A 25,323-nucleotide genomic window follows, 5' to 3' on the forward strand; every position below is an offset into this window, starting at 1 on the left:
GGGTTCCTTATCATCCTGCAACTGGCTGACTCAGGGAACAGAGAAGAAGTTATTTGAGTTTTAAAAAAAATATATACATTCTTAAAATTCTATTTTATTGTTATAGTAGTAACATAATCATTACAGAAAATAAAATAATAGACAAGAAAAAAATTTCACTATCATCATTCCAGAGAAGCTGCTCTGACTAATATCAAATATCAAGTTATGTAGCCTTCTGGACATTTTCTATGCTTAATTTTTTCCTGTGGCAATAGGTAGATAGATACTTAGATAGATATGATTATACTCTTATAATATATCTTCTGTTTTCTTAACATATCAAGAAAATATTTTCAGGCCAACCATATATGTCCACAAAAATCATACTAAACACCTGAAGAATATTCTAGTGGAATATTGGTATATATATATAAAAAAAAATTGGTATAGTTAACTGATTATTGTTGGACATTAAGGATATATTATATTGTATAAAATGAAATTCATTAAATTCAAATTTTTAATCTATTCATTAATGATACACTTTTAGCAGTGAATTTGTTTTTTTAATCACACCAGAAGCAGAGGAATAGGGAGGGTAAGGAGGTCCCAGGGGCAATCTCTAAGTTGCACCCCATCCCTATTTCAAAATGGATAGACACTGATAGCTGCAACGGGTCAACAGAAAAGCCTTCTCCTCTCTTGTCTGGCTGCCTCAGTCAGGCACCTTTCATATTTGTGGCACCTCGAAATGTCATTCTGTACCTCATTGGCACCCCTTTTGGATTTACTTTTGGGTCAATTGTCCCCTTCTGCTTCCCATTGCTATGCCTCTGACCAGGTACCTGTTCTCTCAGTAGAGTCTCATATAAACCACCACCAAAACCCAACTTCTTAAAGAGTAGAACCTTAACCAAAGGACAGAGTTCAAGTTTGATGGGAGGGACAAAGCTGGAGTGTTATACAGGAGCTATTACTTGTTGTTAGGAGTAGAGTGAATGACTAAGAAAACTGTAGATTGTGAGAATAGAGAACAACACTAATATATTGCTCTTTATTCTCAGAGGCAGATTTTCCGAGAAACCAATGAAGACTCAAATCCAAGGACCCTCACTTTCACTGGTCCCTCCCAAAACCTTTCCAGGGAGAAGTCCTGGTCAAGTTCTCCTACAATGGTGTGGTTTTGAAAAATTTGCAGGAGTACGATATTTTAACTACAGTTGGTTAAGATGCCGTGTCTTCCCACCCAACTTCCCTTCCATCACACTTCATCTATTTCAACAGTGTAAGCCCTCATCAGCACAGAACAACAGAGTATATACTTGAAGTCTAACTTCAACTGTTTCAGTTATATCGTAGAGAGGCAGCTTCACGACATTTGACACTGCTCTGCCTATTGAGCGGGGTCCTCATCTATCCACATCAGGGGTTTAGGACTGGTGGTTCCACCCATGCCACCTCACCATCTGTGACGGGAGCCCAAGAATAACTGGTGCCTCCCAGACCTTATAGCCAACAGCATTGGGTGCCCATAGTCTGGCTGCAAAACCCACCCACCTACATGCTTTAGGAAACAGGGACACACTTTCCTCCCTGACACTCAGAGGAGGTTGTCAGCCCTTCTGCCTTGTTCACCGTGTGACCCCCAACTGCAGTAAGATACCTGTGCCTACACCAATCATCCCTGCATGTCTAGGACTGTAGGTGAGAGTCTGCGCCACACACTTGGTGGCCAACTACCTGGACACTAGGCTGAATCCAAGAAAAGTAAATGGACTCCTGGTCTCACATACCTAGTAACAGCACAAACCACCTGGTGACAGGACGTTAGTGATTCAAAGACACCAGTAATCAAACTAGCTCTCATGAGCAGCCTGTTTGGGCATATCAAAAAAAAAAAAAAACCAAGAAGCTAGGACAAAGTAAGCAAACATAAAATAAATAAATACAATAACTTATTGATGGCTAGGAGACAACAGTCAATATCAGATCACATAAAGAGGCAGACCATGATGGCTTCAGCAAGCTCCCAACAAAGAATCAAGAGATCTTTCAGATGAAGAGAATTTCCTGGAATTACTGAGGTAGAATGCAAAAGATTAACATACAGAACTCTTCAAGAGATCAGGAAGTAGATCAGGCAAAATGCAAGACAAGCCAAGGAGCACACAAACAAAGCAATAAAGGAACTTAAGAAGATTAGAGAAGGTCATAATGACAAATTTAATAGGCTACAAGAATCCATAGAGAGCAAACAGAAATCCAGAAGATTGACCATAAAATTTCAGAATTAGACAACTCAATAAAAAGTCATAGGAGCAGAATTGAGGCAGTGGATGTCAGAATTAGTGAGACTGAAGATGAAGCACTTGACACCAACATATTTGAGGAAAAATCAGATAAAAGAATTTTAAAAAATGAAGAAACTCTAAAAATTATGTGGGACTCTATCAGAAGGAATAATCTACGAGTGACTGGGGTATCAGAACAGGGAGAGATAACAGAAAATACAGAGGGAATTGTTGAAGTTTGTTGGCAGAAAACTTCCCTGATATCATGAAAGATGAGAAGATATCTATCCAAGATGCTCAACGAACCCCACGGAGGGTAGATCCCAAAAGAAAGTCACCAAGACATATTATAATCAAACTTGCCAAAACCAAAGATAAAGAATTTTAAGAGCAGCTAGGGATAAACGAAAAGTCATCTACAAAGGAGAGGCAATAAGACGAAGCTCGGACTACTCAGCAGAAACCATGCAGGCAAGAAGGCAATGGGATGACATATATAAAGCCATGAAGGAAAAAAATTGCCAGTCAAGAATTATATATCCTGCAAAAATGTCTCTCAAATAAGATGGCAAAATTTAAATATTTCCAGATAAACAGAAGTTTAGGGAATTTGCAAAAATCAAACCAAAATTATGAGAAATACTAAAGGGAATCCTCCGGTTAGAAAAGCAATAACATCAGACAGCAACCCAAGGCTAGAACACAGGATAGAGCAACCAGATGTCAACCCAGACAGGGAAATCACAAAAATAAATCAAAGTTAAAAAACTCAAAATAGGGAAACAGAAATGTCATTATGTAAAAGATGACAACATTAAAACAAAAAAGAGGGACTCAAAAATGCAGTCAAAAATCTTTCATATGGAAAAGAAGTCAAAACCATACAAAGAAATAAAAGATTGTTTTACACTTAGAAAAGTAGGGATAAGTATTAAGGTAATCACAAAAGGAAACTAACAATTGTACACACCAAAATAAAAAAAACAAGACCATGAAGACTCAGCAAATACAAAATCAATAATGAAAAAGGTGAAAAGAAAATACATAAAGAAAAATGACTCAGCACAGAAAATTAAGTGTAACAAAGAAGCTGTCAACAACACACAAAAAAGACACCAAAATGACAGCACTAAACTCACAAAAAAAAAAAAAACTCATACCTATCAATAATTATGCTGAATATAAATGAACTAAATGCACCAATAAAGAGACAGAGAGTGGAAGAATGAATTAAAAAACATGCTCCACCTATATGCTGCCTACAAGAGACACAGCTTAGACTTAAAGACACAAACAAACTAAAGGTCAACAGATGGAAGAAAATATATCAAGAAAACAACAATCAAAAAAGAGCAGGAGTAGCAATATTAATTTCTGACAAAATAGACTTTAAAGTTAAATCTACCACAAAGGATGAGGAAGGACACTACATAATGATTAAAGGGTCAATACACCAGGAGGACATAAACATAATAAATATTTATGCACCAGATGGCAGGGCTCCAAAATACATAAAATGAATTCTAACGGCATTGAAAAGAGAGATAGACAGCTCCAAAATATTAGTAGGAGACTTCAAATCACCACTTCCAGTGAAGGACAGAATATCCAGAAAGAAGCTCAATAAAGATGGGAGATCTGAAAGCCACAATCAACCAACTTGACCTCATAGACATATGCAGAATAGTCTACCCAAAAGCAGCCAAATATACTTTCTTTTCCAACCCACATGGAACCTTCTTGAGAATAGACCACATATTAGACCATAAAGCAAGCCTTAACAGAATCCAAAGCATCGAAATGTTACAAAGCAACTTTTCTGAACATAAAGCCATAAAAGTAGAAATCAATAACAGAAAAAGCAAAGGAAAAAAATCAAACACATGGAAACTGAACAACACTTTGCTCAAAAACTACTAGGTTATAGAGGAAATTAAGGATGGAATAAAGAAATTCATAGAATCAAAAGAGAAAGAAAACACATCCTTCCAGAATCTTTGAGACACAGCAAAAGCAGTGCTCAGAGGTCAATTTATAGCAATACATGTACACATCCAAAAAAAAAGGGGCCAAAATCAAAGCATTAACCCTACAACTCAAACAAATAGAAAGAGAGCACCAGAAAAAGAAAACAATAAAAATTAGAGTAGAATTAAATGAAACAGAATAAAAAAAGAATTGAAAGAGTTAACAAGACCAAAAGCTGGTTCTTTGAAAAGATCAACAAAATTGATAAACCATTGGCCAAACTGGCAAAAGAAAAGCAGGAGAGGAAGTAAATAACCCAAATGAGAAATGAGATGGGTGATATCACAACAAACCCAACTGAAATTAAAAGAATCATAACAGAATACTATGAAAAATTATACTCTAAGAAATTTGTAAACCTAGAGGAAATGGATAAATTTCTAGAAACACAATACCTATCTAAACTAACACAAACAGAGGTAAATAAAGCCATAATAAAAGAAGATATTGAAAAGGTAATGTAAAAACTCCGAACAAAAAAAGAGCCCTGCCCTTGACAGCTTCACTGGAGAATTCTACTAAACTTTCAGAGAAGAGTTAACACCACTACTATAAAGGTATTTCAGACCATAGAAAAGAATGGAATACTCCCAAACTAATTCCATGAAGCCAGCATAACCTGATGCCAAAACAAGGTAAAGATACAACAAAAAAAGAAAATTATAGCCCAATATCCCTCATGAACTTAGATGCAAAAATCCTCAAAAAAAATTCTAGCCAATAGAATTCAACAACATGTCAAAAATATAATTCACCATGACCAAGTGGAATTCATACCAGGTATACAGGGATGGTTGGACATTAGAAAAACAATCAGTGTAATCCATCCCATAAATAAAAGACAAGAACCACATGATCTTATCAACTGACACAGAAAAGGCATTTGACAAAGTCAAAAACCTGTTCATGATAAAAACTCTAAGCAAAATAAGAATAGAATGGAAATTCCTCAACATAATAAAGGACATTTATACAAAACCAACAGCCAACATCATCCTAAATGGAGAGAGTCTGAAAGCATTCCCCTTGAGAACGGGAACCAGACAAGGATGCCCTTTATCACCACTCTTATTCAACATTGTGCTGGACGTTCTAGCCAGAGAAATTAGGCTAGAAATAGAAATAAAGGGCATCCAAATTGGTACAGAAGAAGTAAAATATCTCTGTCTGCAGATGACCTGATCTTGTACAGAGAAAACCCTGAAGAATCCACAAGAAAACTATTGGAACTAATAGAAGAGTTCAGCAAAGTATCAGGATACAAGATAAACATTCAAAAATCAGTTGGATTCCTCTACACCAAGAGAGAACGTCGAAGAGGAAATCACCAAATCAATACCATTCACAATAGCTCCCAAGAAGATAAAATACTTAGGAATAAATCTAACCAGAGACATAAAAGACCTATACAAAGAAAACTGTAAGACACTACTACAAGAAACCAAAAGAGACCTCCATAAGTGGAAAAACGTACCTTGCTCGTGGATAGGAAGATTCAACATCATGAAAATGTCTGTTCTACCCAAAGTGATCTATAGATACAAAAGAATCCCAGTCCAAATTCCAATAGCATTATTTAATGAGATGGAGAAAAAAATCACCAACTTCATATGGAAAGGGAAGAGGCCCCAGATAAGTAAAGCATTACTGAAGAAGAAAGTGGGAGGCCTCACACTACCTGGTTTTGGAACCTATTATACCACCACAGTAGTCAAAACAGCCTGGTACTGGTACAACAACAGATACATAGACCAATGGCACAAAATTGAGAATCCAGATGTAAATTCATCTACTTATGAGCAGCTCTTATTTGACAATGGCCCAAAGTCTGTTAACTGGGGAAAAGACAGTCTCTTTAACAAATGGCTGGGCATACATGGATATCCATCTGCAAAAAAATGAAACTAGACCCATACCTCACACCATGCACAAAAACTAACTCAAAATGGATCAAAGACCTAAACATAAAATCTAAAACAATAAAGCTCATGGAAGAAAAAAGAGGGAAAATGCTAAGAGCCCTAACACAGGGCATCAACAGTATACAAAACATTACTGACAATGCACAAACACCAGAAGAGAAACTAGATAACTGGGAGCTCCTAAAAATCAAACACTTATGCTCATCCAAAGACTTTACTGAAAGAGTAAAAAGACAACCACAGACTGGGCATAAAATTTTGGCTCTGACAAAACCGATCAGCATCTAATCTCTAAAATCTACAAGATACTGTAAAACCTCAACAACAAAAAGACAAATAACCCAATTAAAAAATGTACAAAGGATATGAACAAGCACTTCACCAAAGAAGACATTCAGGTAGCTAACAGATACATGAGGAAATGTTCAGGATCATTAGCCATTAGAGAAATGCAAATCAAAACTACAATGAGATTCCATCTCACTGCAACGAGGCTAGCATTAATCCAAAAAACACAAAATAATAAACGTTGGAGAGGTTATGGAGAGATTGGAACATGTATACACTGCTGAAGGGAAGGTAAAATGGTACAACCACTTTGGAAATTGGTTTAGTGAACTACCATACAATCCAGCAATTCCATTCCTTGAAATATATCCTAGAGAAATAATAGCCCTAACACGAATAGATATATGCACACCCATGTTCATTGCAGTAATGTTCATAATAGCAAAAAGATGGAAACAACCAAGGTGCCCATCAATGGATGAATAGATAAACAAATTATGATATATTCACACAATGGAATAATACACAACAATAAAGAACAATGATGAATCCGTGAAACATCATAAAATGGAGGAATCTGGAAGGCATTATGCCGAGTGAAATTAGTCACAAAAGGACAAGTATTGTATGACACCACTATTATAAGAACTCAAGAAAAGGTTTAAACACAGAAGAAAGCATTCGTTGATGGTTACGACAGTGGGAAGGGAGGGAGAAGGTTACTCACTAACTATCTCACTAACTAAATAACAGACACGAATTATTTTAGGTGAAGAGAACAACACACAATACAGGGGAAGTCAGCACAACTGGACGAAACCAGAACCTAAGAAGTTTCCTGAATACAACCAAATACTTCGAGGGACAGAGTAGCAGGGGCAGGGGTTGGGGGCCATGGTTTCAGGGGACACCGAGGTCAATTGGCATAACAAAATTTATTAAGAAAATGTTCTGCATCCCACTTTGGTGAGTGGTGTCTGGGGTCTTAAAAGATAGCAAATGGCCATCTAAGATGCAGCAATTTGTCCCAACCCACCTGGAGCAAAGAAGAAAAAAGAACATCAAAGACACAAGGAAAATATGAGCCCAAAAGACAGACAGGGCCACATAAACCAGAGACCCTATCAGCCTGAGACCAGAAGAACTAGATGGTGCCCAGCTACCACCAATGACCGCCCTGACAGGGAACACAGCACAGAGTCCCTGATGGAGCAGGAGGAATGTGAGTTGCAGAACTCAAAATTCTAGTAAAAAAAAAAACCAGACTTAATGATCTGACTGCGACTGGAGGGATCCCAGAGGACATGGTCCCCAGACTCTCTGTTAGCCCAAAACTAAAACCATTCCCTAAGCTAACTCTTCAGACAAAGATTCGACTGGACTATGAGACATAAAATGCTACTGGCGAGGAGTGTACTTCTTAGCTCAAGTAGATACACGAGACAAATGGGCAGCTCCTGTCTGGAGATGAGATGAGAAAGCAGAGGGGGACAGGAGCTGGTTGAATGGACACGGGAGATACAGGGTGGAGAGTAGGAGTGTGCTGTCACATTGTAGAAAGAGCAACTAAGGTCAAGTAACAATGTGTGTATAAGTTTTTGTATGAGAAACTGACTTGAATTGTAAACTTTCACTTAAAGCAGCACAATAAAAAAATAAATTAAAAAAAAAAGAATTCTACCAGGAACCACCAATGCCTCTGGAGGATATCTATTGTACAGGAAATGACTTAGCTACCTCTTAGATCCAAGGACTTTCTTTTTTTTTTTTTAATAATTTTTATTGAGCTTTAAGTGAACGTTTACAAATCAAGTCAGTCTGTCACAAATAAGCTTATATACACCTTACTCTATACTCCCACTTATTCTCCCCCAATGAGTCAGCCCTTCCAGTCTCTCTTTTCGAGACAATTTTGCCAGTTTCTAACCCTCTCTACCCTCCTATCTCCCTTCCAGACAGGAGATGCCAACACAGTCTCAAGCGTCCACCTGATACAAGTATCTCACTCTTCATCAGCATCTCCCCCCAACCCATTGTCCAGTCCCTTCCATGTCTGATGAGTTGTCTTCGGGAATGGTTCCTGTCCTGGGCCCACAGAAGGTTTGGGGACCATGACCACCGGGATTCCTCTAGTCTCAGTCAGACCATTAAGTCTGGTCTTTTTGAGAGAATTTGGGGTCTGCATCCCACCGATCTCCTGCTCCCTCAGGGGTTCTCTGTTGTGCTCCCTGTCAGGGCAGTCATCGGTTGTGGCCGGGCACCATCTAGTTCTTCTGGTCTCAGGATGATGTAAGTCTCTGGTTCATGTGGCCCTTTCTGTCTCTTGGGCTCATAGTTATCGTGTGACCTTGGTGTTCTTCATTCTCCTTTGATCCAGGTGGGTTGAGACCAATTGATGCATCTTAGATGGCCACTTGTTAGCATTTAAGACCCCAGATGCCACATTTCAAAGTGGGATGCAGAATGTTTTCATAATAGAATTATTTTGCCAATTGACTTAGAAGTCCCCTTAAGCCATGGTCCCCAAACCCCGCCTAGATCCAAGGACTTTCTTAATCACCTTCCAAGACCCTGATCTTTCACCTGGGCACCCCAACCAGAAAATTGTGAGAAATTCCCCCAGCCAGAGAACAAAACCAGTATAGAAAAGTCTATTCCTTTAGAGGAACCGCTGTCCTTCTTTCTTATGAAGTACTAGTAATACCTGTGTCTGTCTTCAGCATATGGGAGCCCTACCTCTGAGAAGGGAAAACGGCAAGGCAAGGGGCCATCGTCCTTCTAAAGGCAGCATGAGGAACTCAGACTGGGCACTCACATGACAAGGGTTGAGAGACGACTTTGGTGGTGCCTGCAGAGGCATCAGTGGTTTTTAGGAAAGTTGTTCCCATTCAATTCTCCTTCTTCCCTTCAAGGAATATGTCTCAGTCAGGTGCTAATATCTCATTAACACTTCTCAAGCCTTGCCTTCCATTTTGATCAAAAGAAATTAGGTCTTGGGGTGAGAGTCCTCAACAGGTCAAAATACCCAGCTAGTTTCATAATATTGTTTTCCTTAAATTATATTTGTTTTTGGTCTCCTTATATTTAAGGAGGACTCCCTGGGTGGTGCAAATGATTAGACCAGTAGGCTGCTAATGCAGCCTAAAGTTTGGGGGTTTGAGTCCACCCAGAGGTTCAAGGGACCTCGAGAGAAAGGCCTGGAGATCCACTTCTGAAGAATCAGCCACTGTAAACTGTATTGAGTGCAGTCCTACTCTGACACATATTGTCACTCCACATCAGGTCATTGGTTTTATATTTAAGTCAAGTAATGCTGCTTTTCCATTGGCGTTAGTAATGCACTTTCCTTTTAAAATAACTTTCAGTGACATGGATTGATTTTATATGGCCTTTCTCACCATGGTCTTGTAACTCCCACCAAATGGTTGGGACTAAGTAAATTAAGTACTTGTCACCCACCAAGGGGATTGGACAACTTGCAAATAATGCAAATAATGTGGATGGCACCCTTGTGGGGGTGTTGTTGTTAGGTGCCATTGAGTTGGTTCCAACTGATAGCAAACCCGTGTACAACAGAATGAAACACTGCCCAGTCCTGTGACATCCTCACAATCATTGTTATGCTTGAGCTCATTGTTGCAGCCACTGTTTCAACCCATCTTATTGAGGGTCTTCCTCTTTTTTTCTAGCCTCTACTTTACCAAGCATGATGTCCTTCTCCAGTGACAGATCCCTCCTGACAACACATCCAAAGTATGTGAGATATAGTCTTGCCATCATTGCTTCTAAGGAGCACTCTGGGTGTACTTTTTCCAAGACAGATTTGTTCGTTCTTTTGGCAGTCCATGGTATATTCAATATTCTTTTCTAAGACTAGAATTCAAAGGCATCAGTTCTTCTATGGTCTTTCTTATTCATCTTCCAGCTTTCACATGCATAGGAGGTGATTGAAAACACCGTGGCTTGAGTCAGGCTCCATATGGGGATGGGACCATGCAAATAAGGTGTATGAAACCCTAATGAGGGGATTGGTCAGTTTTATCATCCTGCTAAGCTTAAAATGAGCCATCTTAGAGGTGGAAAGGAGTGGAGATTCTCACTACCACCAAGAAAATAAGAAGGGAGTGGAGCACAACCTTTGGATTTTTGGGATCCCTGAACTGAGAACCTCCTAACCCAGGAGACAGAGAGAGAGAGTTGTAATAGCTGAGATAGTGCAAGATGGAGAGAAGCAGTGGTAGAGAAGCAGTGGCAGCAGAACCAGGAGACTTGTGCTAGATGGCACAGTGGGCTTCCTGGCCCATGGAGCAAGTTAGTTACAGTGGGTATGCCCACCTACAAAGCAAGAGAGCCGAGCACCTTTTGGGCAGGAGGCTTCTTGGAGGAGTGGGGTGCCTCTGGGCTCTTACTGGCAGAGCTAAAGAGCTTTGTAATGCTTGCCTGAGCAGGGCAGAGGCTGGGTCGAGGGGTCAAGGGGCCAAGAGGTTAAAGGCCAGAGAGAGGCCTACCTGAACACATGGCTGAGAAGAGGCTGTCCTGATCTAAGAACTGTATACTGAGTGTCTTAGTCATCTAATGCTGCTATAACAGAAATACCACAAGTGGATGATTTTAACAAAGAGAAGTTTATTTTCTCACACTAATGTAGGCTTAAAGTCCAAATTCAGGGTGTCAGCTTCAGGGGAAGACTTTCTCTGTTGGCTCTGGAGCTTCTTTTATCATCAGTCTTCCCCTGGACTAGGAGCTTCTCTGAGCAGGAACCCTGGGTCTAAAGGACGCGCTCTGCTCCTGGTGCTTCTTTCTTGGTGGTATGAGGTCCCCCTGTCTCGCTTCCCACTTCTCTCTTTTATATCTCAAGAGGTTGCCTCAATACACAATCCAATCTTGTAGACTGAGTCCTGCCTCACTAACGCAACTGGCACCCATCCTCCCTCATTAAAATCATAGAGGCAGGATTTATAACACATAGGAAAATCACAAAATACCAGGAATCATGGCTTAGCCAAACTGATACCCACATTTTTGGGGGGACATAATTCAATTCATGACACTGAGTCATTCCTGATCTTTAATTGAAACTGTTATTTCCCTGATAAGCACCATAACTGTGAGTATGGTCTGTGAGTTCTGTGTGGCCATTGCAATGAATTATTGAACCCTGTGTGTGCAGAGAAGTAGAGCGTGCCATGGGAGAGACAGCTGGTGTCAGAACAGGTAAAAAGGTTGGAGGGTGAAGGTACATCTGACCTCTGCCTCACAGGGATCAGCCTCGGGCTGCTGATGCTATTAAAGATTCTCTTTTCCTCCCAACTTGCGAAGTTAGATGAGGAGGTCTGACTCCTTCACCATGCCGTTTTTACGACTATATTTAATAAAAAATGGGTCTAGTTAAAGAAGAAGTACTATGTAATGGCACAGGTGTTTGCAGATATGCCAAAAATAATGAAAGTTGTATGCTAATGACAGAAGGGTGGGAACCATACAGATAGTGAACAGGAACATGGAATTAGAAGTCCCCAGTTCTCATTCTTGTGCTGACACTTTCTAGTGTGTGGCCTTGAACAAGTCATTGCAGCTCTCTGCGTGAACATCTTCTCATTTGTAAAATCTGGAGAGTTGGTAGACCAAAAAACTTTTAAAGTAATTTCCAATTCTGAAATTCTATGATACCTTATTTTTTTGTGGGAAAAGCACGGCGTGGAAAACTAGAGAATAGTAAAAAGAGGTGGGATTTTTCTGTTTGTCATCTTTGCAAGTAGCAAAGTGGAGGTCTCTCTTTGATTTCACTGTGGACTGAGACCTCAAAGTAATGCCAATCTGTTGGCAGTTCTGTCTGAATCCTCTATTCCCAGCTCATTGGCCCTATGAGACAGAGGAAGTGGCAGCTCCAAGCTTTGTCAGAGATGGCAGCTACTTATTTCTGGAGACCCACAGCCAGAAGAGGGCTTTGCAGGGGCTGAACACCCCTTGCTAATCTCCCCATCCTGAAATCTGAAGCCCTGGGAATGTCCTGTTCCTGAATAGCTTGGGCCTGGACTAATAGCCAGAGAGATTCCTTGGGGGATCCCTATCAGCCATTGCTTGTCTCCTCATTGTTTAGGTGAAATGAGAAACTTGGGGACCGAGCAGCCCCCTTTCCAGAGGCCTGGTTGGAGCTGGGGTTGGGTGAGGGAGGTAAGGACAAGCCCCTCATTCCAGAGCCCAGGGAAGAGAGAAAGAAGCCGGGCTTTGTTCCTCCATTAGCATTAGAGGCTGTTTTGAAAGAGAAGAGATTTGATCTTGGTTGAACTTTTCTAAAAGTCTTTGAAGTAAATTGAGCAAATTGTCTGAATCTGAGAAGCTCAGAGTCAGGAGATGCTCTAACTGCTCTAGGCAAATCTGGTGAAGAAAGAGGAGACAAGGCAGGTGCTTTGTCTTTGTTCAAAACAAAGCACAACAAAGGCTGGATGCCAGAGATGAGGCAGGGGACAGTACTGCTAGTGGGCCAGCCCCAGCCACGGCTGAGGGCCTGAGGACTGTCCCAAGGACAATACCAGACATGTCTATGTGGGTAATGCTTTTTGAGGAGAGAAGTTCTGAAATATAGGGGCTTAGCTCAAAAAAGGAATTTCCCAGCACTTCTCCACCCAGGCTTTTGACTAATCTCTTCTCTGCCTCTAACCAATCACAATTCATTCCTCTGGAATCTCAGAATTTTTATCTATGGCCTCTAAATTGGAATTTTAAAGTGCTTCTGCCCAACCTCTGTAGAAAGGGAGCAAACCAAAATGTTTATGGGGAGTAAACTGTGTCAGTGTAAGAAGAGCAAAAATGGAGAGTGCATATCCCATCTGGAGATGGTGATACAGCTCACTCCCAAGATGGCGCTGCAGCATTCTTCCAAAATGATGGCTGCCACTCACTTCCAAGGCGGTGGCTGCAACTTACTACCACTGATTGCTGGCCTGCTGGGGGGCCAGTCCAGAGTCCTCAATTATCTTGATTTTTCCAGGTAATTAGTAATTCCAGGTTTTTAGGTGACACTTCCTAAATTTCAAAAATATGTATTCTATTCCTTTCTGCAGATCTCAACAGCATAGTGTTTGTGTTCAATCGATGATCTCTATGATATTCCTCAAGAACCTAGTGCCATGACTAAGGCTTTGAGGCATGCGAAGAGTGTGTTTACAATGCAAAGAAAAATGGATTTGGAATTAGAAGCTCTGGATTTAGGTCAGGCAAAGATAGGAAAATCTAGGAGGATTCTGGTTATAAGGAGCACACGTCTAGAATGAGAATATGTTGGAGAATGACAAATGGCCCCATTCTGAGGGTGGGTAGTGTGTAATAGATTGGACAGGGGGTTGGAGACAGAGTGTGACGGGCCTTATAGACCAGTTGAAGAGTTAAGCCACTCTGCGCCAAGCCAGTGTCTCTCAAACTTTTATCCACATACCCTAATGGCAGAAGGCTAAGAATATATAATTCTTGTGGGCCTAGGGATTTAGTTCAAAGTAGTGTACTTCAAGCTTAAAACTTCCCTGAAGTTTCATCTTCAGAACGTATAATAATTTTGTATTCTGCTCCATATATCTATAGGTTTTTAAAACATTAAGTAGTAACATTTTCCTTGATTTTTTATTGACTTCGATGCTGTTAGGAAGATAGCCCATGTTTGTCTCATAACTTTGCATAGCCCCTGGAACTTTTCCTTTCATCCCTCAAGTCTACATATATCCCTTTTTTAAAAGCACCACTGTTAACAATGAGCAGAAAAGTGAGGTGGTCAGAGCAAGGCTGTAAGGGGCTCAGTTGGCAACACTGGGGCCTGTACATGTAGGGCAGGTGAGAATCCACTGAATTATACAGGTGATGAACTGGTCCGCTCTACGGTGGAAGCAAAGGAAACACAGAGGAAACAGCGGACTCTAGGTAATATTTCCAGGTAAACTTGCGGATTCCCGATCCAGACTTGCCTACTGGGCCAGAGCAATGCCCTTAAAAACAGCTTAGAACACTTTTCACCAACTACAGAATGTGCTGGAACTGACTAGATTTCAGAATTAAACAAACAACTCAATATATAAATAACAAATGCAGTTTCTCAGGCCTGCTTTGGTTTAGGGCTGCCTTAGGATTGGCAGCTTCTCAATTCAAAGAAAAGAAAAGAAACACCCCAGTTATAACAATAGACTTAAGCCAGGCTTATAATGTCAGCTCATAAAAGACTCCTTGGACAGAGGGTTGCTTTGACTAAACAATATTTTGATGAGTTAAATGCAAATGAATCAGAACCATGTGTGGTCAACTCTCCTCACATGGAGATTCACACTGGGGGTGGGGTGGCACGGAGATGGTGAGAGTGAAGAAGGGCCATGGTGGAAAACATTTGAGATCCTGCTTCAAAAAATGAAGACATGTGAAAAAGCAGCAGTAATTACTCCAAACCTACTTTCTTCAATCTTAAAATGGTTTGGGGGTTTTCCTGGTCCTAATTTGATAAATGTAACAAAGCCAAATGTTCCACGTTTTCTGTATGGCAAATCTAAAGCTGATTCATATCTACCAGGTTAGAGATGCCAGACTTTACCATCTAATCCTCTCTCCCTCTCTGCTTGCCTGTTTTCATAGAGGCACAAAGCGAGGTTGCAGGGCTTTCTGTAATGGAGGCAAGAAGGTACCCGGGTAATGAAAATTCCTGTGTATATTTGGAAAAAACATTAAGAAATTATTTCAAAAGTGATTTACTCTTTTAATGACAAGTTACTTTTCACTCAGCATCATGTATCACACTCTGGAAGCAAGTGGTGGACCTGGGTGAGTGGGGTATAGGGGTGTCATGGAAGACTAGGAATGGCAATAGTTATAGGAAGGAGGTAGAGAAGAATTTATAATGTACCTGGCTGTGATGGTTAAGGTTGTGTGGCAACTTGGCTGGGCCATGGTTCTCAGTTGTTTGGCAGTTATGACATAGTTTGGCATTCATATGATTTCGTGATCACTTCCATGATAAGATTTAATATAAGGTAATCACCTCCATGATGGGATCTGCTGTGAGTAGCCAGTCACTTGAAAGGGAGTTTCCTTGGGAGGGTCACCTGTATCAAATATGAATGGACATTCTGGCAAGGCTCACAGGTTTTTGCTCGGCTCTGAATTCTTCTGCTGGCTCCTATTCATCTGACCTCTGGTTCTTGGACTCGAGCTAGCAGCTCACCTGATATCTAGCCTGCTGATCTTGGAGTTTGTGGATCTTCACAGCCTGTGAGCAACAGCCTTGCTCTCTGACCTGCTGATCTTGGATTCAGCAGCCTCTGCAGCTACATGAATCAGGAGAAATCTCTATCTTGACTTGGGATGTTCTACCTCTACAACTGCATGAGCCATTTCATTGATATAAATCTCTCTATGTATATATATATATTTTTTTATATGTTTTACTGGTTTCGCTTCTCTAGAGAACCCAGCCTAAGACACTAGCTTTGTTTGTACTTGTGTTTTTAGGAGAAGGAGAAGCTGAATCGACGAGTGGAGTCTTGGAATGATGTCTGTACAGCCAACCCCCCAAAAAGGATTCTACATGAATAATTAAAGAAGTAACTTAATGCCTTAGTTAACTAGTGCTGCTATAACAGAAATACCACAAGTGGATGGCTTTAACAAAGAGGAATTTATTCTCTCCCAGTCTAGGAGGCTAGAAGTCCATATCCAGGATGTCAGCTCCAGGAAAAGGTACTCTCTTTCTCCCTCTTGGCTCTGGGGGAAGGTCCTTGTCATCAATCTTCCCCTGATCTAGGAGCTTCTCAGTGCAGGAACCTCTGGTCCAAAGGACTTGCTTTACTCCAGGCATTGCCTTCTTGGTGGTATGAGGTCCCTCTGTCACTCTGCTTGCTTCTCTCCTTTATATCTCAAAAGAGATTGACTTCAGACACAACCTAATCTTGTAGATTGAGTCCTGCCTCATTAACATAACTGCCAATAATCCCAACTCATTAATATCGTAGAGGTAGGATTTACAACACATGGGAAAATCACATCAGATGATAAAATGGTGGACAACCACACAATACCAGGAAACATGGCCTAGCCAAGTTGACACACATTTTGGAGGGACATAATTCAATTCATAACACTTAATTAAAAAGCAGTGTCTCACAAGTTCCCTCTTTAACTACCACAAGTACCTTCTAGGTCACTTGTACAATGTCTTAAGCATCATCTGAGCTTTTTAGTAAAGTGTTTAGAAGAGACCGTGGGGTGTAGTAAGCACTATGTACATGTTTGCTATTATTATTGTTGTTGTTGTTGTTTTTTCCCCTATCTCAACATACCTGACTCTGAGAGTGCAGAGATAAGTGACACTCTGGTCCTCAAGGAATTTACGTGTTTAGGCTTCAATAATTTATCTTCTTCACAATGTATTGTAGCTCTATTTTCTCAATTCTACACCCTTATTCCCGGCTTTCCTCACATACACAAGTGAAATGAAACCCGTTGCCATCGAGTCAATCTGACTCTTAGGACAGAGTAGACCTGCTGCATTCAGTTTCCAAGGAACAGCTGCTGGATTTGAAGTTCAGACTTTTGGTTAGTAGCTGAGCTCTTAACCACTGCTCTCGTGAAACTCATGGAATTTACAAGGCAGGGAGGGTGGAGAGGCTTATGTCAGGGAATGAGATAGAACTCCCCACTGGCCTGGGGTTGCCAGATAACTTATAGGAGGCCCAGCTTAGTCTGAATTTCAGAAGAACTTAATTATGTTCCCTGGTGTTCCTTTGATGTTTTTTGTTTGTTTGTTTCTTTGTTCAGTTTGTTTTGCTAGATTTGGCCACCCTTACTGCTTACCACCTTGGGCTAGCCACCAAGAACTGTGGAATCTTCCTTGCAGACCACTATCTCGGTTTCTGTATGCTTTCCCCCTTCCATTCTGTTCATCGAACTCTCAGAATTGTGTCCACTCTAAAGCTAGCCTTAAGAAAGCATCTAGAGTTTACCCTTAATATAAATTTTACTCTCCAAGGGATACTGTAAGTATAAGCCTTAGCTCTAATTGTGGAAGGAAAGTCTATGGATCACATTAAAGTAATGTTAAGGTCTAGTTGAGGGATGGGGAGTATTATTTCTGGCAGAGGTCTTCTTTGAGCCCTTAGACTCATACAACATTGGCTACAGAATAGTGAGGCCAGTTCCTCTCCCACCTGCCCCGCCCCTCCCTCCTGGCCTCCATAGGTTTCCCAGAAGAACTTGGCTCCTTTGGGACCTGGACAGTGCTTCAATTCCCATTTGGGTTAACCCCAGGAGTACCCTCTTTCTGTGCCCTTGGATCCCTTTTCTCAATTGCAGCTAAATTTCCAGGACTTGATATTCATTAGGCTTGGTGCCATACCAAGCCCCTTGGCACCCCCAAACAAAGCCTGGCCAGGGAGCACTTCAGTCACCTTTAAGAAGGGCACACAATACCTTCCCGTCTCCCTTTCCCAGTCTCGGACCAGGCTGTCCCTTTTGCTCTCCATGCTTTCTCTTGGGCTGCACCTTGGCTGGGCAATGGGTTTTAAAGAACTGCTTCATTTGGCAGATACCCTTGTCTCTCTGCCCTTTGTGGAGTGCTTGTTAATGATGTGTGCAAAACCTACATTCATCACAAGTGACAAGCAACCTTGCATTGATTCATTGCTTTCTTTGGGACATGTCTAGACTTTCTCTGCCTCAGTGACCTCTCATAGTAGGAAAGGTAATACCAACTGAACTTTTATTCAGTACTTTTTATCCTTGAGACTCAAATTCACTTTTATCTACTGTCTCCTACGCATACACCTTCCCAGTCAAGAGGTGAAAATAATTCTTCACCCATTTACTCCCCTTACTTTGTCTGTTCTGATAAATATCCCCTGGCCCTGGGTGACTCCTTTGAGGCTTGATCTCTGCCTTTTGGCATCTGGTCCTACCTAGATGCTAATCCCCTTCTCAGACCTTGTGTCAAACAAATCCCACTATTCTTCAAACATCTGATTTAACTCAGGAAGTGCCTCCTATTCCCTCCTAGTGAAGGTAACCTTATTTGAGTAGAAAATGCAGACCTGGGCTCTGAAATCTGAAGTATATCGATCCTTAGAATCTTTAAGTAGCCCTGGAACATAGGCAGAGTACAGCAGATCTGAAGCATCTCGAGAGTAAGTGCTATTCTTATTCATTTCTTTATCCTCATAACACTAGGTAAGTGCCTCGCACATAGTAGGTGCTCAAAAGCGATTGATAATAAAATGAATGATGCTTCGAATTTAGATACTGTGCTCCTAAGTGAAGTTATGAGATAGATGTCAGTGTGGTCTCCCAAGGACCAATATTACTGAAGGCTAAGTCTTATCACTTTCTGGCACATTTAAAACAAAGATGTTATTCATCCTCAGAAACTGGTTGAAAATTATAACATTGTATTGTATTCAGTTTGGAAGTGACATGTGACATCCCTGGAACTTTAAGAATAAAATTGAAAAGAACCAAAATGAGTGGCTATTATGTCTAGGCTAAAGAAACTCAAAAATAATCTAGAAGCATATGGATAGATTTTTGGTAATACACAAGGCCATCAGAATGATTTAGGTTAATCTCAGGAAGGCAGCCTAGAAAGCAATTACAAATAAGAAACCTTAAATATAATTAGGAAAGTCTGTGTTGCCTGAAAGGTAGTGGTCAGCTATTCATAGAGCAAGAATTTGGAACTGGTTGTTCAATGCTACCAAGGTAGAAATTGTTCACCCTAAAGATCCCAGGCAACTCTCATTGCTGTTGAATGTTTTTTCTATTACAGAAAGCTTCCTCTCCATCTTTGCTTATCCTTATGTATCAAAAGAGAATTTAACACTGTAAGTATAGTGATGATCCTAAATCTACGTGATGCAATGGGGAGTGTGTTCTGAATTCTACCTGATTTCAAATCTTATTGTAAAGCCACAGTAATCAAGGCAGTATAGTATTGGTGTAAAGATAAACAGATCAATAGGGCAGACTAGAGAACCCATAAATAAATCCTCACATATATGGAAAACTGATTTTTAATAAAAATGCAAAGACAATTCAGTGGAGAAAGGATAGTGTTTTTAACAAATGAACCTGGAACAATTGGATATTCATATCAATAAATAAATAACTTTAATCCATGCCTTACAGCATATACAAAAATTAACTCAAAAATGGATCAGAGACCAAAAGACCTATGTATAAAATTGAAAACTTAAAATTTCTAGAAGAAAGCGTTGCAGAGAACCTTTGTGACCTTGAGTTGGGCAAACATTTCTTAGATGTGACAACAAAAGCATGATTCATGAAAGAAAAGAATTGATAAATTGAACTGCAGGAAATTTAAGAACACACGCTCTTCAAAAGACACTGAAGAGAATGAAAAAACAGACTACAGTTTGGGAGAAAGTATTTGTGAATTATATATCTTAAAAGGGAGCTGAATTGAGAATATATAAAGAATTCTCAAAACTCAGTAATAAGAAAACAGATAACCTAATAATAAATTGGGAAAAATGATTTGAACAGACGCTTCACCAAAGAAGATATTTGTATGGAAAATAAGCCCATGAAAAGACGCTTGACATAATCAGTCATCAGAGATTATAAGTTAAAACTACAATGAGATTTTACTATACGTCTATTACAATGGTAAAAAGGAAAAAGAATGACCAGGCCAAATGTTAGCAAAAACATGGAAGAATTAGAATTCTCATTCACTGTGAGTGAGAATGTAAAGTGTTACAACAGCTTGGAAAACTTTTTGACAATTTCTTAAGAAGTTAAGCATCTATTATTGTATGGTCCAGCCACTCCACTCCTAGAAAATTACTCAAGATAAAGGAAAGCATATGTCCATATAAAGACTTGCACAGAAATATTCAAAGCAGTTTTATTTTTAATACCTGTAAACTAGAAACAACCCAACAGATGAATTGCTAAGTGTGGTGTACCCATACACACAATGGAACACTACTCAGCAATGAAGAGGAATGAACAAATGATAGACTTCATAACATAAATGAATTTCAAAATAATTTTTCTGAATAAAAGGAGCAAGACAAAAACAAAGTACATACTATGTGATTCCACATTAAATAAAATGCAAACTAATCTGTAGTGACAAAAAGCAAATTAATGATCGCCTGGGAACAGGGATGGGATCACTAAGGGGCAAGAGGAAACTTTGGAGGATGATGGATGTACTCATTCTCTTGGCTGGGGCGATGGTTTCACGGTTGTACGTGTATGTCAAAACTTATCAGAATTTTCTCTTTAAATCTGTTAGATTTGTTGTGTGCCAACTATGCCTCAGTAAAACTGTTTAAAGTACTTGTGCCCAAGTTTTGGCAATTTCTCTACCTATGTGTTGCTATAGAGATCAGGGCAAGGACTGGAACTTCCAGGAATGCAGGCTACTTCAGGGCCTGTTTTGAAATGCCTTTCTTCAGTCCTGCATGATGAACAGGGGAGGGATAGAAGATGGGGTTATACTACAGGCTACCTGAGCTGTAGAAGAAATTAAAACAATTTCTGGACTGAGTAGAACTTGTAAATGCTTCCCCACAATTTATAATAAATTTCTACAAATCACACATATGCACACACATGCTCACATACATACACGTATATTCATGCATGTTGTGATGGTTAAGGTTGTGTGTCAACCTGGATGGGCCATGATTCTCAGTGGTTTGACAGTCATATGATGTTGTGATCACTTCCATGATGAGATTTGATACGATGTGATCACATCCATGATGGGATCTGCTGCGATGAACCCATCAGTTGAAAGGGAGTTTCCTTGGGTATGTGGCCTGCACTGAATATAAGTGGATATTTTGCCAGGGCTTGTGGGCTTTTGCTTGTTCTAGATCCTGAAGCTGGCTCCTGTCCATCTGACCTCTGATTCTTGGGACCTGAGCTAGCAGCTCACCTGCGGTGTTGCCTGCCAATCTTGGGATTCATCGATCTTCACAGCCTGTGAGCAAGAGCCCTGTTCTTCACCCTGATGATCTTGGGTTCGCCAGCCTCTGCAGCTACATGAATCAGAGGGAAGCATCTATCTTGACCCACAGACTTGGGATGCTCTAGCCTCTACAGCTGCGTGAACCATTTCCTTGGTATAAATCTACATATATTTATACATTTTACTGGTTTTGCTTCCCTAGAGAACCCAGCCTAAGACACACATATGCTTAAGAAAGCAATCCAAAAAAAAAAAAAAAAAATGAGCGGAAGATCTGAACAAACAGTGCAAAGAAAAAGAAGCTTGACTCTTTCTAATAATTAAAAAAATAATAATAATAATTAAATAGGAAGTATAAATTAAAAACGCGTTGATAAAGCCATTTTGCATCCATTAAATGGGGGGAAACAGTTTCAGTTTGAAGGCAACAAGTGTTGGATAAGATGTGGAGCAATCAGAAGTCACATACTTTGCTGGGTATACGTTGGGATAACCAGTTTGGAGAGCAATTTGGCAAAGCTGAAGATTCTCATTCCCTGACACAGAGAAAGCCCACTTCTAGGTATGCATCCTAGAGAAAAGTTGGCACAGAAGACATATTTTGCTGTTGTTTTTTGGGTGCTGTTGATTCCAACTCAAAGCAACCCTAAAGGACAGAAGAGAATTGCCCCATATGGTTTCCTAGGCTGTAATCTTTACAGGAGGAGCCCTGGCGGCACAGTGATTAAACACTGAAAGGTTGGCAGTTCAAACCCACCAGCCGCTCTGTGGGAGAAAGATGTGGCAGTCTGCTTCTGTAAAGATTTATAACCTGTCCTATGGGGCAGTTCTACTCTGTCCTATAGGGTTGCTATAGGGCCACTATGAGTTGGAATCACCTTGATGGCAACAGTTTAAAGGGGACAGATTGCCAGGTCTTTTCTCCCATGGAACCACTGGTGGGTTGGAACCACTGATCTTTCAGTTAGCAGCTGAATGTTTAACCGCTGCACCACTAGGACTTCAAGAAGACATATACTGCATCATGATAACAAAAAACTAAACAACCTAAATAGACATCAATGGGTAAATGCATAATAAATTGTGGTATATTCACACAATAAAATTCCATACAGCAACAAAAATGAATGAACTAGAACTACATATATGGTGGTTGATTCTTAAAAACGTAACGTTCAGCATAAAACAAGTTGTAGACTAATGCACGCAGTGGAAGACAATTTTTAGGATACATAATGGTCTGCTTTTTGTGGCTTAAGGACACATACCTATGTAATAAAAGTATAATGAGCCCTGCCCAGCGCTGCCCACCCAGTGCCTCTCCCCATCAAGAGGCCCGGCCCCCTTTGCTCTTGCCCCTCACTCCATGCCGAAGTGCTGCCAGCATATCGGACAAACTGCCCTACAAAGTCGCTGACACCAGCCTGGCCTCCTGGGGAAGAAAGGCCCTGGACATCGCGGAGAATGAAATGCCAGGCCTGATGCGCATGCGGGAGATGTACTCAGCCTCCAAGCCACTAAAGGGCTCCCGCATGGCTGGATGCCTGCACATGACTGTGGAGACAGCTGTCCTCATTGAGACACTCGTTGCCCTGGGTGCTGAGGTACAGTGGTCCAGCTGTAACATCTTCTCCACCCAGGACCATGCAGCAGCTGCCATTGCCAAGGCTGGCATTCCAGTGTATGCCTGGAAGGGTGAAACAGATGAGGAGTACCTGTGGTGCACTGAGCAAACCCTGTACTTCAAGGATGGGCCCCTCAATATGATTCTGGACGATGGCGGTGACCTCACCAACCTAATTCACACCTAGTACCTGCAGCTTCTCTCAGGCATCCGAGGCATCTCCAAGGAGACCACAACTGGGGTCCACAACCTATATAAGATGACGGCCAATGGGATCCTGAAGGTGCCTGCCATCAATGTCAATGACTCGGTCACCAAGAGCAAGTTTGACAACCTCTGTGGCTGCCAGGAGTCCCTCATAGATGGCATCAAGCGAGCCACAGATGTGATGATTGCGGGCAAGGTGGCAGTGGTGGCAGGCTATGGTGATGTGGGCAAGGGCTGTGCCCAGGCCCTGAGAGGTTTCGGGGCTCGTGTCATCATCACCGAGATTGACCCCATTAATGCGCTGCAGGCTGCCATGGAAGGCTATGAGGTGATCACTATGGATGAGGCCTGTCAGGAGGGCAACATCTTTGTCACCACCACAGGTTGTATCGACATCATTCTTGGCCGGCACTCTGAGCAGATGAAGGATGATGCCATCGTGTGTAATATCGGGCACTTTGATGTGGAGTTTGATGTCAAGTGGCTCAACGAGAATGCTGTGGGGAAGGTGAACATAAAGCCTCAGGTGGACCGCTATCAGCTGAAGAATGGACACTGCATCATCCTGCTGGCCGAGGGGCGGCTGGTCAATCTGGGCTGCGCCATGGGTCACCCCAGCTTTGTGATGAGCAACTCCTTCACCAACCAGGTGCTGGCACAGATTGAACTGTGGACCCACCCAGATAAGTACGCCATCAGGGTCCACTTTCTGCCTAAAAAGCTGGATGAGGCAGTGGCTGAAGCCCACCTGGGCAAGGTGAACGTGAAGCTGACCAAGCTGACTGAGAAGCAGGCCCAATACCTGGGGATGCCCTCCGATGGCCCCTTCAAGCCTGATCACTACCGCTACCAAAAGCCAGGCCTGCCCCTCGCCTTCCAACTGGCATCCCTGCCCAGGCCCCAAAAACAACTGGCACTAACTTTGAGATTGGTTTGTCATTGTTCCCCGTGATCACTCCCTAGAGCTGGTCACTCAGCCTTTGGTCCCCACTGCATCCCTTGTGCTGTTCCAGGTATGGTAAGGGGCGTTGAGAAACCCCTCCCAAAGCCCTGGTCATGATGGAGGTACGAGGAGACACCTATAGGAAACCATGAGCTCAGGCGTCTTGGAACTGCTTACTCAGTCAGTCCTTAGGCAGTGGTCAAAGCCCATGCGCTTTACGTCTGAGTCCTCGCCTGGCCTTACGGACTTCACCGGGGTACTTGATTTACAGGCTTCCTGGTTCCTCAGCCTGTGACGCATGAGAAGGAGCACTCAAAGGGCAGGGTGCAACTGTTAGAGTTTGAATGCTCCTGAGAGCCTGGCTTAGTGCTGGGCATTCTTTTGAACCTCTGGACAGTGAGGATGGAACTTTTAGTCCCTATTTTACAGGGGTTAGAATAGACTTGTTAGGGGCCAGCCAAGAGAGCAAGAGAAGTGACAACCAGAGGTTGAGAGGGGCCAGAAAAATGTAAAAGCAGGTATAGGTCTGCCACCTCTTTGTAACATGCTGGTTTCTGTCACAACCCTGGGTTAAAAAGAAGTTAATTTGGTTTATAATGTGTTAAAGGACAGGAGGAAGGTGGGTTCATAAAAATTTTGGTGCCTAAAAAAAAAAAAGTATAATGAAATGCGTGGGTGTTATAAACTCCAAGCTCAAGATAATAGAATCATGAGAGATTTCAACCACATTGGTGATGTTTTATTTCTTAATTTCAGTTGTGGGTACTTGTATGATTCTTTGTATACCTTATATGCCTAAAATATTTGTATTTTTCCTAAATAATTACTCTAAGCTGTTCCCTGTCTCTGTTTCTTGCTGTTTTGCTCTGTCAAGCGATCCCACGCCCACCTTTCCAAACACAGAGCAGCTGAGGATTGATTGTTAATCCTGTCTGTGAATCTATCAGTCGCATCTGCACTTACTTCCACCCTAGCCATTCACTCAACCAGGCCCACGACAATGATGAGAGATCAGCAAAGGATTTATGAGCTGGAGAGTTGAATGCTCCTTCTTGACACACAGTATTATTTCC

General features: G+C 41.4%; 1 protein-coding gene across 1 annotated transcript; it reads left to right on the forward strand.

Annotated features, from left to right (window-relative positions):
• Positions 1-22,747: 22,747 nt before the first annotated feature.
• On the forward strand, positions 22,748-24,322 carry LOC100670711 (adenosylhomocysteinase-like). The gene is given in 1 exon segment (XM_023548729.2): positions 22,748-24,322. A coding segment is annotated over 1 exon segment (1,497 nt). The 5' UTR covers positions 22,748-22,762; the 3' UTR covers positions 24,260-24,322.
• The last annotated feature ends 1,001 nt before the right edge of the window (positions 24,323-25,323 follow it).

The sequence above is a fragment of the Loxodonta africana genome, chromosome 4 (assembly GCF_030014295.1).
Source record: "Loxodonta africana isolate mLoxAfr1 chromosome 4, mLoxAfr1.hap2, whole genome shotgun sequence".
Taxonomy (NCBI): domain Eukaryota; kingdom Metazoa; phylum Chordata; class Mammalia; order Proboscidea; family Elephantidae; genus Loxodonta; species Loxodonta africana.